General features: G+C 55.9%; 1 protein-coding gene across 1 annotated transcript; it reads right to left on the reverse strand.

Annotated features, from left to right (window-relative positions):
• Positions 1–1,407: 1,407 nt before the first annotated feature.
• Positions 1,408–14,683, reverse strand: SPACA6 (sperm acrosome associated 6). Its single transcript, XM_045576009.1, has 9 exons — positions 14,128–14,683; positions 12,833–12,910; positions 5,319–5,387; positions 4,722–4,745; positions 4,302–4,379; positions 3,819–3,928; positions 3,012–3,168; positions 2,711–2,921; positions 1,408–1,506 (listed from the first exon to the last, which is right to left on the reverse strand). The coding sequence occupies exons 1-9, from the start codon at positions 14,321–14,323 to the stop codon at positions 1,473–1,475; spliced, it is 957 nt and encodes a 318-aa protein (XP_045431965.1). The 5' UTR covers positions 14,324–14,683; the 3' UTR covers positions 1,408–1,472.
• Positions 14,684–15,222: the final 539 nt, after the last annotated feature.

Here is a 15,222-nt window from a genome sequence, read left to right on the forward strand (position 1 = left end):
CCAGGCGCCAGCTGCACTGGGCTCCCTGCTATCCTCCCTCCCCCCCCCCCCCCTTCCCCCTCCCACATGGCACATTCCAGCCTCAGGTTTTTTTTTTTTGTTTTTTTTTTAAATATATTTTATTGATTTTTACAGAGAGGAAGGGAGAGGGAGAGTTAGAAACATGGATGAGAAAGAAACATCCATCAGCTGCCTCCTGCACACCTCCTACTGGGGATGTGCCTGCAACCAAGGTACATGCCCTTGACCGGAATCGAACCTGGGACCCTTCAGTCCGAAGGCTGAGGCTCTATCCACCGAGCCAAACCAGTTACAGCAAGCCTCAGGGCTTTTCCTTCTGCTGTTTCTTTTGCTGGAATACCTTTATTATTTCATTTAAAAATATTTTTAAAAATATATTTTATTTTATTTTATTTTTTTACAGAGAGGAAGGGAAAGGGATAGAGAGCTAGAAACATCAATGAGAGAGAAACATCGATCAGCTGCCTTTTGCACACCCTCCACTGGGGATGTGCCCGCAACCAAGGTACATGCCCTTGACCAGAATCGAACCTGGGACCCTTGAGTCCGCAGGGTGACTGGTAAATGTAGGCATTGGCTAGACCAGTGGTCGGCAAACTCATTAGTCACCAGAGCCAAATATCAACAGGATGACTGTTGTCAAAAGTTTCTTTTGGGAGCCACATTTTTTTCAACTTAAAACTATTTAGGTAGATACAATGTTATTAACTTAATTAGGGAACTCCTAAGCTGGCCTTTGCTAAAAACTCAAGGGGCCAAAGAGCCGAATGGTGGCTCACAAGCCACAGTTTGCCGACCACTGGCGCTAGGCCTACGCAGTACAAATTTGAAATTACAGTAAGACACACAGAAAGCTTTTCTGTGAAATTAAACTTTTCATTCATACTTAACTTTAGTTACACAAATGTGTCTACCTAAGTAAAAACAGTAACCTAATTTGTCAATTTCTTTAACATGCGCATTCAGAAAAACCTACTTCATTATATAATGGCCTTTCGGCTTTAACACACTCACTGGCCCGAATGAGTCTGTAATTTCGAGGTTTGACTGTACATGTGAAGACTCGGGGAAGTCATAACCGAGTTAATCGGACAAAAAAAAAGGGAAGAGCCGAAACCGGTTTGGCTCAGTGGATAGAGCATCAGCCTGCGAACTGAAAGATCCTGGGTTCGATTCCGGTCAGGAGCATGTACATTGGTTGCGGGGGCAGCTGATCAATGATTCTCTCTCATCAATGTTTCTAGCTCTCTATCCCTCTCTCTTCCTCTCTGTAAAAAATCAATTAAAAAATATATTTTAATATATATAAAATATTACAGTCATTCCAGAGGCACAATTCCCGGGCATATTTGGGGCAGGAACCACCTTCAAAGATGAAAGCCTTTGTAGAGGTGAAATATATTCTTTATTTTAGGAACGGAAATAGGATAAGGAACAGAAAGATACCTGGGTTAGTTGCCACTGAAGTACCATAGAAAGAACGCCCTGGGGAAAGAAAGAGGCGGTTGTGTGTGGAGAAGAGAAGCTGGGGGAGCAGACAGATATCTGAGTCCCAAAGGTGGAGAGGGCCTGGGCCCTGCGTCTGAGGGAGGAGGGGCTGGGGGCCTGGGTCTGAGGGAGGAGGGGCCTGGACACCTGGGTCTGAGGGAGGAGGGGCTGGGGGCCTGGGCCCTGCGTCTGAGGGAGGAGGGGCTGGGGGCCTGGGTCTGAGGGAGGAGGGGCCTGGACCCCTGGGTCTGAGGGAGGAGGGGCTGGGGGCCTGGGCCCTGCGTCTGAGGGAGGAGGGGCTGGGGGCCTGGGTCTGAGGGAGGAGGGGCCTGGACCCCTGGGTCTGAGGGAGGAGGGGCTGGGGGCCTGGGTCTGAGGGAGGAGGGGCCTGGACCCCTGGGTCTGAGGGAGGAGGGGCTGGGGGCCTGGACCCCTGGGTCTGAGGGAGGAGGGGCTGGGGGCCTGGACCCCTGGGTCTGAGGGAGGAGGGGCTGGGGGCCTGGACCCCTGGGTCTGAGGGAGGAGGGGCTGGGGGCCTGGACCCCTGGGTCTGAGGGAGGAGGGCTGGGGGCCTGGACTCCTGGGTCTGAGGGAGGAGGGGCTGGGGCCTGGGCCCCTGGGTCTGAGGGAGGAGGACTGGGGCCTGGACCCCTGGGTCTGAGGGAGGAGGGGCTGGGGCCTGGGCCCCTGGGTCTGAGGGAGGAGGACTGGGGCCTGGACCCCTGGGTCTGAGGGAGGAGGGGCTGGGGCCTGGGCCCCTGGGTCTGAGGGAGGAGGGCTGGGGCCTGGACCCCTGGGTCTGAGGGAGGAGGGGCTGGGGGCCTGGACACCTGGGTCTGAGGGAGGAGGGGCTGGGGGCCTGGACCCCTGGGTCTGAGGGAGGAGGGGCTGGGGGCCTGGGCCCCTGGGTCTGAGGGAGGAGGGGCTGGGGGCCTGGACCCCTGGGTCTGAGGGAGGAGGGGCTGGGGGCCTGGACCCCTGGATCTGAGGGAGGAGGGGCTGGGGGCCTGGACCCCTGGGTCTGAGGGAGGAGGGGCTTGGGGCCTGGGCCCCTGGGTCTGAGGGAGCAGGGGCTGGGGGCCTGGACACCTGGGTCTGAGGGAGGAGGGGGCCTGGGGCTTGGACCCCTGGGGTTGAAAAAGGAGGGAACTGACACTCAGGGGAGCCTGGTGCTGAGATGTCCCGGGCCCCGGGTACTCACCAGGCCAGCAGGGTCACCCCGGCGGAGGCCAAGGCTGCGGCGGCCGCGAGCAGGAACAGGTTGCCGGACGTCAGAGCCCCAGGCTCGGCCAGCAGCTCGCCCAGCCCGGGCTTCCAGGGTTCGACCCCCTCCTCCTCCCGCGGGGCCCAGCGAACCACCTCCCGGAAGGTGCCCTGGAGCTCCGTCTCCCCGCGCGGGGGAGGGCCGGTCACTGCGGGGGGCGCACAGGTCAGCCCCGCCCCCGCCCGCAGCCCCGCCCCACGGCCCCGCCCCCTGAAGCCCCGCCCCGCCCCGCCCGCACCGTTGAGGAAGAAGTAGAGGCGCGCCAGGGGGAGCTGGTCGTGGGTGATCACGCAGGAGAAGGTGCCGCTGTGCGTGGGCTGCACGGGCCGGATCCGCGCCAGGTACCCGCGGGCCCGGGGCATCTCTCGGAAGAAGGACGTGTCCCGCGTCCGCAGCTGCGGGGACGCACCGCGGGGCCGGACCCCTAGGTCTGACTCCCATGGGACTCGCTACCGACCACACTTACAAGCCCCGCCCCCTAGCTAGGCCACGCCCCCTGGAGCCCCACCCTCCGCCCTTGTCGACCATTCAAGTATCCTCCTGCCTCTTGAATTTTTTAAAAAATATATTTTGATTTCTTACGGAGAGGAAGGGAGAGGGATAGTTTTAGAAACTTTGAGAAACATCCATCCGCTGCCTCCTGCGCGCCCCCTACTGGGGATGTGCCCGCAACCAAGGTGCATGCCCTAGATCGAAATCGAACCTGGGACCCTTCAGTCCGCAGGTAGGCGCTCCATCCATAGAGCCAAACCGGTTTCGGCCCGCCTCCTAAATCCTGACTCCGCCCCTGGGCCCTGACACTGGCTCACCCGCCCTTACACAATTACGCAAAGTCCCCAAGCGCGGGCGGGTCCGCAGTGTGAGCCTGGACTCCTCCCCTGAATGCCAGCACCCTCCCTCCCTCTGCACGGAGCCTGCATCTAGGCCGAGATCCCCACCCCCACCCCTACCCGGTATAGTCCCACCCCTGCGTCCTGACTCCCCATCTTCCAGGCAGCCTAACTGGCCTCCAAAACCCTCGGCGCGGGCTTCGCCCCCTACTCACACCTCCTTCCGCGAACTTCCAGGAGTAGGTGATCTCCTCTTTGGGCAGCTGGAAGTCCACGGTGCAGGAGAACAAGGCCTGATCGCCCCGTCGCACCGTCACGTCCTGAACTGGAGACCGGCCGCGTCACCACCTGGGCCCCGCCCTCGACCACGCCCCAACCACAAGCCCCGCCTAAACCACACCCTCCCCACATCCAGCTTAGCCTTAGACCACGCCCCTTCTCCTCCAGCCCCGCCCTCGACCACGCCCCCAAACCAGCTCAGCCCTCGACCACGCTCCCTCTCCCTCCACTCAGCCCTCGACCACGCCCCCTCTCCCTCCAGCTCAGCCCTCGACCACGCCCCCTTCTCACCAGCCCCAGACCACGCCCCTCTTCCAACCCCGCCTTCGACCACGCCCCCTCCTCCAGCTCAGCCCTGCCTCGGGTTCCTCTGGTTCCCGCCCTCCCCCCCCCACCCCCCCTGGCACCCCGCCCCTCACTTGGGCAGTCCAGCGGGAGGTCGCAGACCTTGGAGTAGCACCCGAGGCAGAGGAAACGCCGGGACAGCTCCTGGAACCCTGTGGGCGGGGACGCTGGGTCTGGGCGCCGCCAGCCGCCTCCCTGGGGTTCCGCCTCCCTGGGGTTCCGCCGGCAGGAAGCCGGGCCCCGCCTTCTCTGCGCTCATTGGCTGGTTCTCTCCATTCTTCGGCCCCCCCCCCCCGGGATTTTTTTTTTTCTTTTGTAGGTTTGCTTTGGCTTTGGACCCGCCTTTTATGAGGTTGGGGGAGCAATGCCTGCTTTTTTTTCTGCAGGGCTCTTACTGGCTTCCTTCGGATCTGAGGACCCCCTCACCCCCCCAGTTTCGGCCCAGACCGCGTCCCTCACCCCCTGCAATCCTGAGCTTTGAGTGACGTGCTTACCGCAGGGAGGGACGCAGGCCGGAACTGAGGAGAGAGGGGAAGCGTTTCAGCCCTGGGAGTGCAGGGAGGTGCCCACCCGGAGCTCCCCTAGGGGACCTGACTGAGCTAGGGGCATTCCACCAGGGGACCCGGCGGGACCTGCAGAACCCCACCCGAGGTCAGGCCCCGGTGGCTTCTGGCCATCTGAGAGTGGCACCGGCCTGCTGTGTGCAGAGGAGGTGGGGCCAGCCCTGGTGCATTCCAGCGAGGGGGCGGGGCCGGGCCCCTGGCGATCCTCTGGGGCCCACTTAGAGGTGTGGCCAGGCCTGAGGCCAGCAGCCGGCTTGCACAGTGGCGCAGGGCAGGTCCCAAGCCAGAGGCTCTGGCTAATCTGGGACAGGACCGTCCCAAGAAGGAATCTTTGCTGGGGAGGGAACCTCAGATCGAAGGGGCAGGGGGGTGGGCAGGTCCCCGGTGGTTCCTGCAGGACCTGTGTCCCACCCAGGACAAGCGGTTCAGAGATCCATTAGGCGAATGGCTGTTTTAAGACTGGGTTTTTAAATTTTTTTTTGTGTGTGTGTGTGTGCACCTGGGAGGAGGAGTTGGAGTCCATTTTACCTTTTTTAAGCTGTGCAATGACCTCCTGCATTTTCTTTGCAGCGTAAGGGAAGGCAACCAAATAGGACCCTGGAAGATGGAGGGAGGGAAGCCTTGTAGTGAAGACTCTCCCTTCCTCCACCGCCCCGTTCCCCGCGGCTGCCTGAGCTCAGCTGGACTCACCGTAATGGTGGCCTGTGCCTCTTCCCCAGCCCCTCTGTCTACCCGCTTTTGGTATAGTCACCATTTCCTCCTCTTACCTCCTCCCACCCAGTCTATTCCCAACCTCCTCCCTTCTTCCTCCTGATAGGGTCTCTGATGATAGCCCTTTTCTGCATCCTCCGTGTTTATCAGATTGAGGGGAAGGGGGAGGTTGAAAATCAGATACCCCACCAGGGAAGGCTTCATCCCCATTGTGCGTCTTTCACTTCTCCTTTGTGGGAGAGCATATTTCCCGGCACCTCAGGACCTTTGCACATGCTGGCTTGTGGCTAGGACATCTTCCCCCTTCTCCTCTTCATCCTCCATGCCATGCCTTCCACAGGCAGTGCGTACACACGTAGGCATGAGTTACAAAGGTGTTGTTTGAGAGCTCCTAGGAGTCACATCAGCCCTAGCTGGTTTGGCTCATTGGATAAGAGTTTGGCCTGCAGACTGAAAGGTCCCAGGTTCGATTCCAAGTCAGGGACATGCTGGTAGGGGGTGTGCAGGAGGCAGCCGATCAATGATTCTCTCACTTTTGATGTCTCTCCCTCTTCCTTCATCTCTGAAATCAATACAAAAATTAAGAAAAAAAAGTTCCTGAAAAAAAATAGTTCATGTCACCGAAACCGGTTTGGCTCAGTGGATAGAACGTTGGTCTGTGGACTGAAAGGTCCCAAGTTCGATTCCGGTCAAGGGCATGTACCTTGGTTGTGGACACATCCCCAGTGGGGAATGTGCAGGAGGCATCTGGTTGATGTTTCTCTCTCATCGATGTTTCTAGCTCTCTATCGATGTTTCTAGCTCTCCCTTGCTCTCTGTAAAAAATCAGTAAAATATATATTTTAAAAAATTTTACGTCATACTTTGAGTCACTTACTTAAAAGGTGTTCCCTGACTAAATTCCTAATATAACCAAGTTCCCTATTTTTCTTAGTTCCTCCTTCATTGCATTCATTGCTCTCGTCAGTTTGTAATTACTTATTTTATAAATATGGTGATCATTTAAAGTCTATCTCTTAAGTAAACATGTTCTCCTTTAGTGCTGTGCTCCTAGAACCCAGGAGCCGGCTCTGAGTCTTAGAAAGTGCTCAGTAATGCCCGGCCAGTGTGGCTCAGTGGTTGAGCGTCAACCCATGAACCAAGAGGTCGCTGGTTCCATTCCTCATCAGGGCACATGCCCAGGATTGCAGCCTCAATCTTCAGTAGGGAGTTTGCAGGGAGCAGCTGATCAAAGATGTTCCTCTCTCTCTATCCCTCTCCTTTTCTCTAAAAGTCAATAAAAACATTATTATTAAAAAAAAAAATTCAGTCATCACGTGTAGAACTCCAGTATTCAACTGGGATGGAGACCACATCGGTGGTGGCCTGTGGTCCAATTCCACCCACTGGGTGTTATATTTAACCTGGACAGTGTTAAAATAACGAACCAGTGGCCATTGTAAGATTTGGGGGAAGTCACATAGAATGTTTGCACATGCTTTAAAACATTTCGGAGAGCTGTAACAGACACAGAATTCCCACGAGGCTGCAACTAGCTGGAGCTTAGCAGCCACCACCCTCTTAGTCACGGCATGTACCTGACACCCTGCCATAACCCCCACCTGGATTCATTTCCCCTCCTCCTTCATTCCTTCACGTTCTCTGTCCTTATGGTGTTGGTGACCATCGCCTTCCAAACTGGAAGGTTCTGTGACTTTTTTTAAAGGGGACAGCTGGATTGTGTTTGGTGGTGGAAGTCATTTTGGAAGTCAGAAAAGCAGAGGGTGTGTTTTAGGCTAACTCCTGGGAGCTCAGAATGTGGCTGTACTTGGAGACAAAAGTCTTAAGGAGCGAATGAAGCTGAAATGAGGCCATTAGGGTGAGCCTCAATGCAATGGGACGGACTTCCTAGTTAGGAGGACATTTGGATTCACAAACACAGAGGGAAAGCCATACGGAAACACGGGGAGAGAGATCAACTACATCAAGGAAAGAGGCCTCTGAAGAAATCAACCCCGCTGACATGGATACCTTGATCTTGGACTTCCATCCTCCAGAATAGTGAAAAAATGTTTCTCTTGTTTTAAGCCACCCAGTTTGTGGTAAATACAGCAGCAGCAGCAAACTAACACACAGACATTGCTAATTTCATCCAAATAGCTTATTACTCTTTAAACAGAGTGCTTTCAGTCAGGAAAGCACTCCCGCTGAAAGAAAACTACATTTCCCAGCCTCCCTTGCAGCTAGCTAGGATCATGTGACCTAGTGATGGTCACATGACTAAATCATTGCTATTGAGATACAAGTGGAAGTGTCCTTGTGAGGGTCTCAGGAAGTAGCCTTCTTACTGAGGAACATGTGCCACCTTCTATCCTGCTGCTTGAAACTTGGATTTGGTGGCTGGGGCTCTACCAGTCACATAGGACCATGAGGACAAGGGGAACACTCTAGGATGACAAAGCAGAAAGCTGGGAGGGCCTTAGGTTCCCAAGAAAATGGAGCAGTCGTGCTAGCCTTAAGTGCCCATCTCAAACCTTGTTTGGTATGGGAGAAATAGGCTTCCCATGGCTTCAGCCACTTCGGGTTCCTCCGTGACTTCAAACCATATATATGAAGGGAGTGAAATGAGGATACTGGCAAGAGTGGCTGAGGCGATGATCACTGGGTATAAGCTGGAGAGAGGGGTACCGAAGCCAGGAAGTAGGTTTAAGATGAAGAGTCAAGGGCTTAAGAGGTCTCGTCTTGGCCACAGGACAGCCAAGTGGTCTGGAGAGGGCAGGATGACCAGGAAGATGTGATCAGGGTAGGACGCTCGTGTGAAAGACCAGGATGTCGGAGGAGTCACTCAAGAAATACCTATGGGCCAAACCAAGGGATTCATGGTGAGGGTGAATGAGGGACTTACCAAGTAAGCCATGGGGGCGGGGTGTTACAGATCCATGAAACCAGGGGAGGTAACAGTGGACAGGTCCAGAGGCCGAGAGGCAGGGGTCATATCAAACGGACCACATGGTGGTGCCAATGGGTGCCGTGAACTCTCTTCAAAAGAGTCGTCTTCTGGTTAGGAGCTTCCGGTGTTCCCAAGGCCTGGATCTGAGTCCTGGCTCTTCCACTTATGGGCACACCAGACTCACATCTGGTGGGACATCCATCCTGAGACCGCCCCCCTCTCCCCCATGTGACTTAACCTTCCTCACTTTCGTTCCTAAAATTGGGACAATATCAGGGTCTACCTTACTGGGTTTGGGGAACATTTAATGCCATTCAACATAAAAGCATTCCCACTTCCCCTACCTCCCCCAAATTGTGTGCCAGACACCATTTAGTGACCGCATGAGAGACTGCCTGTAACCACTTAGAAAGGTGCCCGGAACAGTGAGTGGTACCGAGGGGCCGGCCACGTACCATCCCCAAGTTTGAGATGGGGAAAGAGAGGTTAGCAGAGTGGCTCCGCATCAGAATGGCTAGATCCTAACCCAGGCGGTCGGGCTCCAGAGCTCCACAGGCAACCACTACTTCCAAATAGCTTATTACTCTTTAGTAACAGAATGCTTTCAGCCAGGAAAGCACTCCCAGCTAAAAAAAAAAAAAAAAAAAAAAAAAAAAAAAAAAAAAAAAAAAAAAAAAAAAAAAAAAAAATTCCCAGCCTCCCTTGCAGCTAGCGGTGATCATGTGACCTACCTCATGCTATCCACTCTATGGTTTATATATGCAATCTACCACATGCCACCTCTGAGACCCGCTCTAAATCAGCGTGTCCCTCCCTCTGGGAGAGACCCAGGATCAACCTTGCTCTTTTCCTATTGCTCTCACCTCACAGAACTCTGGTCCAGGTATCTTCTGGGTCTGTTCTCGTCTAGCTGAGCCCTAACTTAATATAGAAATAGGGGGTTTATAAAACCCCATCTGACCAGACTGGTAGGAGGCTATCCTTGAGAATGTGTCTGGCTCCATTCCCAGTGGACAGGCGTGCCAGAGACAGCCCGTCAATGATTCTCATCATTGATATTTCTCTCTTTCTCTCTCCCTTCCTCTCTGAAATAAATTAAAATTTTTTTAAAAAAATAATTCACCCTTGCCCTAGCCCAGTGGTTGGCAAACTGCGGCTCTTGGGCCCCTTGAGTGTGGCTCTTCCATAAAATACCACGGCCTGCGTGAGTCTATTTTGAAGAAGCGGCGTTAGAAGTTGAAGTTTTAAAAATTTGGCTCTCCAAAGAAATTTCAATTGTACTTTTGATATTTGGCTCTGTGGACTAATGAGTTTGCCGACCACTGGCCTATCCCATATATGGGGCAGGCTGAGCGTGCGGTCAGATCCTTGACTAAACCATCTTCTCCTCCATCTTCGTGTTCCATCTCCCTCAGCTCAGGACTCATCTTGACCCACCTGGACCACTGCCATTGGTGTGAGCCACCAACCAGTCACCCTGCTCCTGTCCGAGTCCCCCCAGCCTCCACATGTCCTGTCTCTTCTTAAGGCCAGAGTTGGTGCAAGGCAGCGGTTCTCAACGTGTGCTCCAGGGAACTTGTAAGAAACGTCCCATTTCTGGGCCATACCTCAGACCTACTGGTCAGAAATGGAGGGTTGGGCCCAGGACCCTGCCTTTGAACATGATCCCAAAAAGATTCTGAGAATTCGTACACTAGGGCTGGAGAATCGCTGATCTGCATGGTCCTACAGGAGGCAACCCTTTGCTGCCTCACTGATTTTTATTTTTCTTTTTAAAAAAAAATATATTTTATTGATTTTCTTACAGAGAGGAAGAGAGAGGGATAGAGCCAGAAACATCGATGAGAGAGAAACATCAATCAGCTGTCTCCTGCACACCTCCCACCGGGGATGTGCCCGCAACCAATGTACATGCCCTTGACCGGAATTGAACCTGAGACCCTTCAGTTTGAGTCTCTATTCACTGAGCCAAACCGGTTTCGGCTGCCTCCCTGATTTCGATTTCCCCTCAACGATATCACACCAACCACACTGATTGACCCCATGGCCTTCGCACTGGAGATTCCCTTTTCCTGGTATGTTTTCCTCCCAGGTTTTCTGCGTGGCTCTCATGGACAAAGGTCTTTGCTCACTTGGACTTTCTCATGTGCCCCTGTCCTGCCCAACCTGTTTAAAATGATCCACCTAGCCGAAACCGGTGTGGCTCAGTGGATAGAGCATCGGCCTGCGGACTGAAGGGTCCCAGGTTTGATTCCGGTTAAGAGCACGTACATTGGTTGTGGGCACATCCCCCGTGGGAGGTGTGCAGGAGGCAGCTGGTCAATGTCTCTCTCTCATCGATGTTCCTGGCTTTCTATCCCTCTCCCTTCCTCTCTGTAAGACATCAATAAAAAATAGCCGGAACCGGTTTGGCTCAGTGGATAGAGCGTCGGCCTGCGAACTGAAGGGTCCCGGGTTCGATTCCGGTCGGGGGTATGTACCTTGGTTGCCGGCACATCCTCAGTAGGGGGTGTGCAGGAGGCAGCTGATCGATGATTCTCTCTCATCAATGTTTCTACCTCTCTATCCCTCTCTCTTCCTCTCTGTAAAAAAAAAAAAAAAAAAAAAAAAAAAAAAAAAAAAAATCAATATTAAAAAAAAAAATCAATAAAAAATAAAAAAAAATAAAAAATGATCCACCCCCGGGGCCCAGTCCTGTTGTCCCCTTCCGTTTCCCTCCACAGCGTGGTTCACCAATGGACACACTGTAGTCGTTCATTGATTACGTCTCCTCGTCTGTCCCGCCCCCCCCCCCCCCCCCCCCCCCCCCCCCGCAATAAACGCCACCTGAGGGCAGGGGATTGTCAGCGTTGCTCCCGGTACATTAAACATCTCTCTGCAGAACGTATTGCACCTGCTTCTCCCGGCCTCCAGTAGGTCCTCACACAGCCCCAGGGCGTCTTTCTATGCCCAGAGCGGCCCCTGCCCTCCCCATGCTCACAAGACAGAGTCTCAAGTCTCCCTCACCTTTCAGCTACACCCTGGACCCATTTATCCAAATGTCCCCCGAGTCTCCCACAGTCACTATGGCCTAGCCCAGCCCATCTACCCCCACTGCTTCTTTTCCTAGACACCCCGTCCCCCCCTCCCCATCTGAGGGAGGACCCAGCACCCACCCACAGAGCCCAACCCCAGGCCCTGTCCTCTAAGCGTCCTCTTCCCCTCTCCCCGGGGAGAGACCCAAGCCGCATCCATCCTGCCCTGGGCTCCCTCAGCCCTGTCCCTCTGTCCTCTCTCCACAGCCCCCGCCCCAGCTCAAGCATCCTTCACCCCATCCTCCATCCAGTCCTCCCCGCCTCCATTCTGGACTCCCGCCCCTTTTCAACATCCTCTGGGACAACATGGCCCCTGAGGGGGGAAAAGGCGTTTCCCGGGGTCCTGCCCTGATCCCTTGGCCCCCATCTCTGCTTCTTCTGGTCTTTCTGGGGGTGGGTGGATGGCAGCTGAAGTCTCTTCCAGCCCCGGACCCCCAGACAGCCCCTGGAGAGGTGGGCTCCTTCCCACCTTTGGGGATCTCTCTGTCAAAACGTTTGGTGGGGCCTAGCTGGTTTGGCTCAGTGAATAAAGCATCAGCCTGTGGACTGAAAGGTCCCAGGTTCAATTCCAGCCAAGGGCACATGCCTGGGTTGCAGGCTCCCAGCAGGAGGCGTGCAGGAGGCAGCCAATCAATGATTTTCTCTCATCATTGACGTTTCTTTCCCTCTCTCCCTTCCTCTCTAAAATCAGTAAAATATATATTTTTTAAAAAATGTTTGGTGGGCAAGAAGTAATGGCAGCGGTAGAAATAAGCCGTGAGCCCCCAGACCTCCGAGGGGGCCAGTTTACGCCACACCAAGAGCTGGGCCTCCCTGCCTCCCCCAGCAGTTCCTGTCCCGGCATAAGGACCGTGTGCTCCATCCCAGAGGAAGATCTCCTGTTTGAGGTCCTCTCCTCAGGGAACCCCCTCCCCCTCTCTGAGCTCCCAAGCCATCCCGGGAGGCAGGGAAGTGTCCCATGTCACAGGTAGGTAAGTCGAGGCACAGGAGGAGGCCGCGACGCGTCCTGAACTTCATGCCCAAGAAGAGCCACACACACAGCCAGGCCGGAGCTCCCACCTACCTGGTCCGGCCTGGGCTTCCGGCTCTGGGGTCTACAGGGACTGTCCCTGCACCTCCCGCCTTCACGTCCCCGACAAGGAACTGGCTACCCAGCGGCCCCTGCTCCTAGACCACTGCCACATTCCAGGGGCACCCCCCCATATCTCCCTACCCCCCCATATTCCCCTCCCCTCCCTTCCCCCACCCCCGCACACGCCCCCATCTCTCATGGGTCCCAAGCCCGCATCTTCCGCTGCTGCCGTCCAACACCCCCTCCCCCCACTCACCCCGAGCGGTGGCTATCTCCTGGAGGGAGAAGGTGATCTGGGAGAAGGAGTCATGCAGGTGGCCTCTCTCATCGTAATCTGGGGGTGCGGGTGGGGGTGGGGGTGAGGCAGAGGCTGAGGGAAGCAGCCCCCCTAACCTATCACCTGTGCGGACATGCTCTATCTCTTCTCTCTAAGGCTTCGTCCTGGATCTACGCGTCTCCGTCCTCCCATCTAAATCCTCCTCCCTCCGCCCCAGCCCGGAGGTCGGCAAACTGCAGCTCAAGAGCCACAGGCAGCCCTTGGGCCCCTTGAGCGTGGCTCTTCCACAAAATACCACGGCCCCTGGGAGAGTCTATGCTGAAGAAGTGGCGTTAGAAGCAGTTTAAAATATTCGGCTCTCAAAAGAAACTTCAACCGTCCTGTTGATAGTTGGCTGCCCGCTGCCCTAGGCAGTTTGGCTCAGAAGGAAGGGTCCAGAGTTCAGTTCCGGTCAAGGGCACGTACCATCGTTGCAGGCTCCTCCCCCCGATCGGGGCTCTCATTGCAGGAGGCAACCCATCCATGTGTTTCTCTCCCATCAATGTTTCTCTCTCTGTCTTTCCCTCTCCCACTCTCTCTAAAAATCAGTGGGGGAAAAAATCCTTGGTTGAGGATTACAAAAATAATGAAAATAATAAATCCTGCCGAAACCGGTTTGGCTCAGTGGGTAGAGCGCCGGCCTGCGGACCGAAGGGTCCCGGGTTCGATTCCGGTCAAGGGGCATGTACTTTGGTTGCAGGCACTTCCCCAGTAGGGGGTGTGCAGGAGGCAGCTGATCGACGTTTCTCTCTCATCGATGATGTTTCCAGCTTTCTATCCCTCTCTCTTCCTCTCTGTAAAAACTCAATGAAATATATTTTAAAAATAAAAATAAAAAAATAAATAAATAAATCCTCCTCCCTCTGAGTCTGTCTCCTGAGCCTCTCTCTCTCCCCGGAGCCTCGATCCTCCCCTCTCTGCATCTCTACCTTCAGTCTCAACCTTCCCCTCTCTAAGCCTCTGTCCCTCATCTCTTGTCTCTTGCGCCTCTGAGTGTCTCCCTCCTCTCCCCCCTCCAGTCCCCCATCTCTAGCCTCCTGTCCGCTGGAGTCTTTGTTCCCAGTTTCTGTCCGGCTTCTATCCTCCCCTCTGAGCCTCTGTCCCCAGTTCCTATCTGCCAGTCTGCTGTCAACTGTTGTCTCTCTCTCATGCTGGGTCTCCCCAGACCTCTCTGCTCCCCCGAGCCCCCCCCCCCCCCGGCCCCGGAGGAGGGAGGAAGGTGGGGGTCCCCTCACTGATCTCAGCGTCCTGGAGGCCCTTAAACGCGTCGGAGAAGGCCTCCTCACACTTCTGCACTCTCGGGCCCTCCACCCCCACGAAGATCTGGCAGATGCGGTGGCGCTCGCTGTAGGATGTGAAGCAGAGGAGACAGGCCCAGGCCGGGGCCCCCGCGAAGGCCGAGAGGGCCACCAGGGCAGCCGGCGGGGCCATCGCAGAGGGGCTGGGGCTGTGTGGAGGGGAGTGGGGGGAGAAAGACAAGCAGCGGCTGACCTTTGTGAGGTCACTGTGGGACAGGGGAGGGAGGGGCCTGTGGTCTGAGGTCAGAGGCCAGATTCCTCTGGCAGGTCAGATGTCAGGCTTGGGGTTGGAGGGAGGCAGGAGGAGGAGAGAGGGGTCAGGGGTCAGGTGTCGGGCCCTCAGCCTCCACGCTGTGCGGTAGGGCCGGATGCCAGGCTCCCAAGAACCTCACCTGTGATCCTGGACGTCCTCACAGGTTAAAGGGTCTCAGGGACCCAGAGGCCGGCAGTAAGGGTGTGTGGTGGCCCGACAGGCCCTGGGGGTGTGTGTGTGGTGGTGGTGGTGGTGGTGGTGGAGGGTCAGAGAGAGAGAGAGACGCTGTGAGCGACCCCCTCAGACACAGGGAGACACCAGGACACACGATGAGAGAAAGAGATAGATGGAGAGGACAGCGGCGATGGGAGACAGAGAAAGCAGACCAGACGAGGCGGGATCCGGGCGGGAAAGTCTGAGAGAGGGAAGGGGAGGGAGGAAACGAAGGAACCAGGACAGGAGAGGCAGCCCTGCTTGCTTGCTTGCTTGCTCGCTGGCCCGCTGGCTCGCTCCTCCTCCCAGGGTCCCGGTGGCAGCCCCCGGAGCCCAGCGGGGTGGGGCAGGGGCAGGGGGGAAGGTCCCCGCCGGGTGGGCGTCCCGTGCAGGGCGCAGCCTGGGGAAAGCTAGGAGGCCGTATAGTGATCTCCGTGGGTGTCCTCCTCAACTATACAACCTCCTACCTCAGCCCGGGGGGCGCGGCGGGAGGACAGACAGACGGATGGACGGACAGACGGGGGGGGGGGGGGGGGGGGGGGGGGGGGGAAGGGAGGGACAGGGAG

The sequence above is a fragment of the Pipistrellus kuhlii genome, unplaced genomic scaffold (assembly GCF_014108245.1).
Source record: "Pipistrellus kuhlii isolate mPipKuh1 unplaced genomic scaffold, mPipKuh1.p scaffold_m20_p_71, whole genome shotgun sequence".
NCBI lineage: Eukaryota > Metazoa > Chordata > Mammalia > Chiroptera > Vespertilionidae > Pipistrellus > Pipistrellus kuhlii.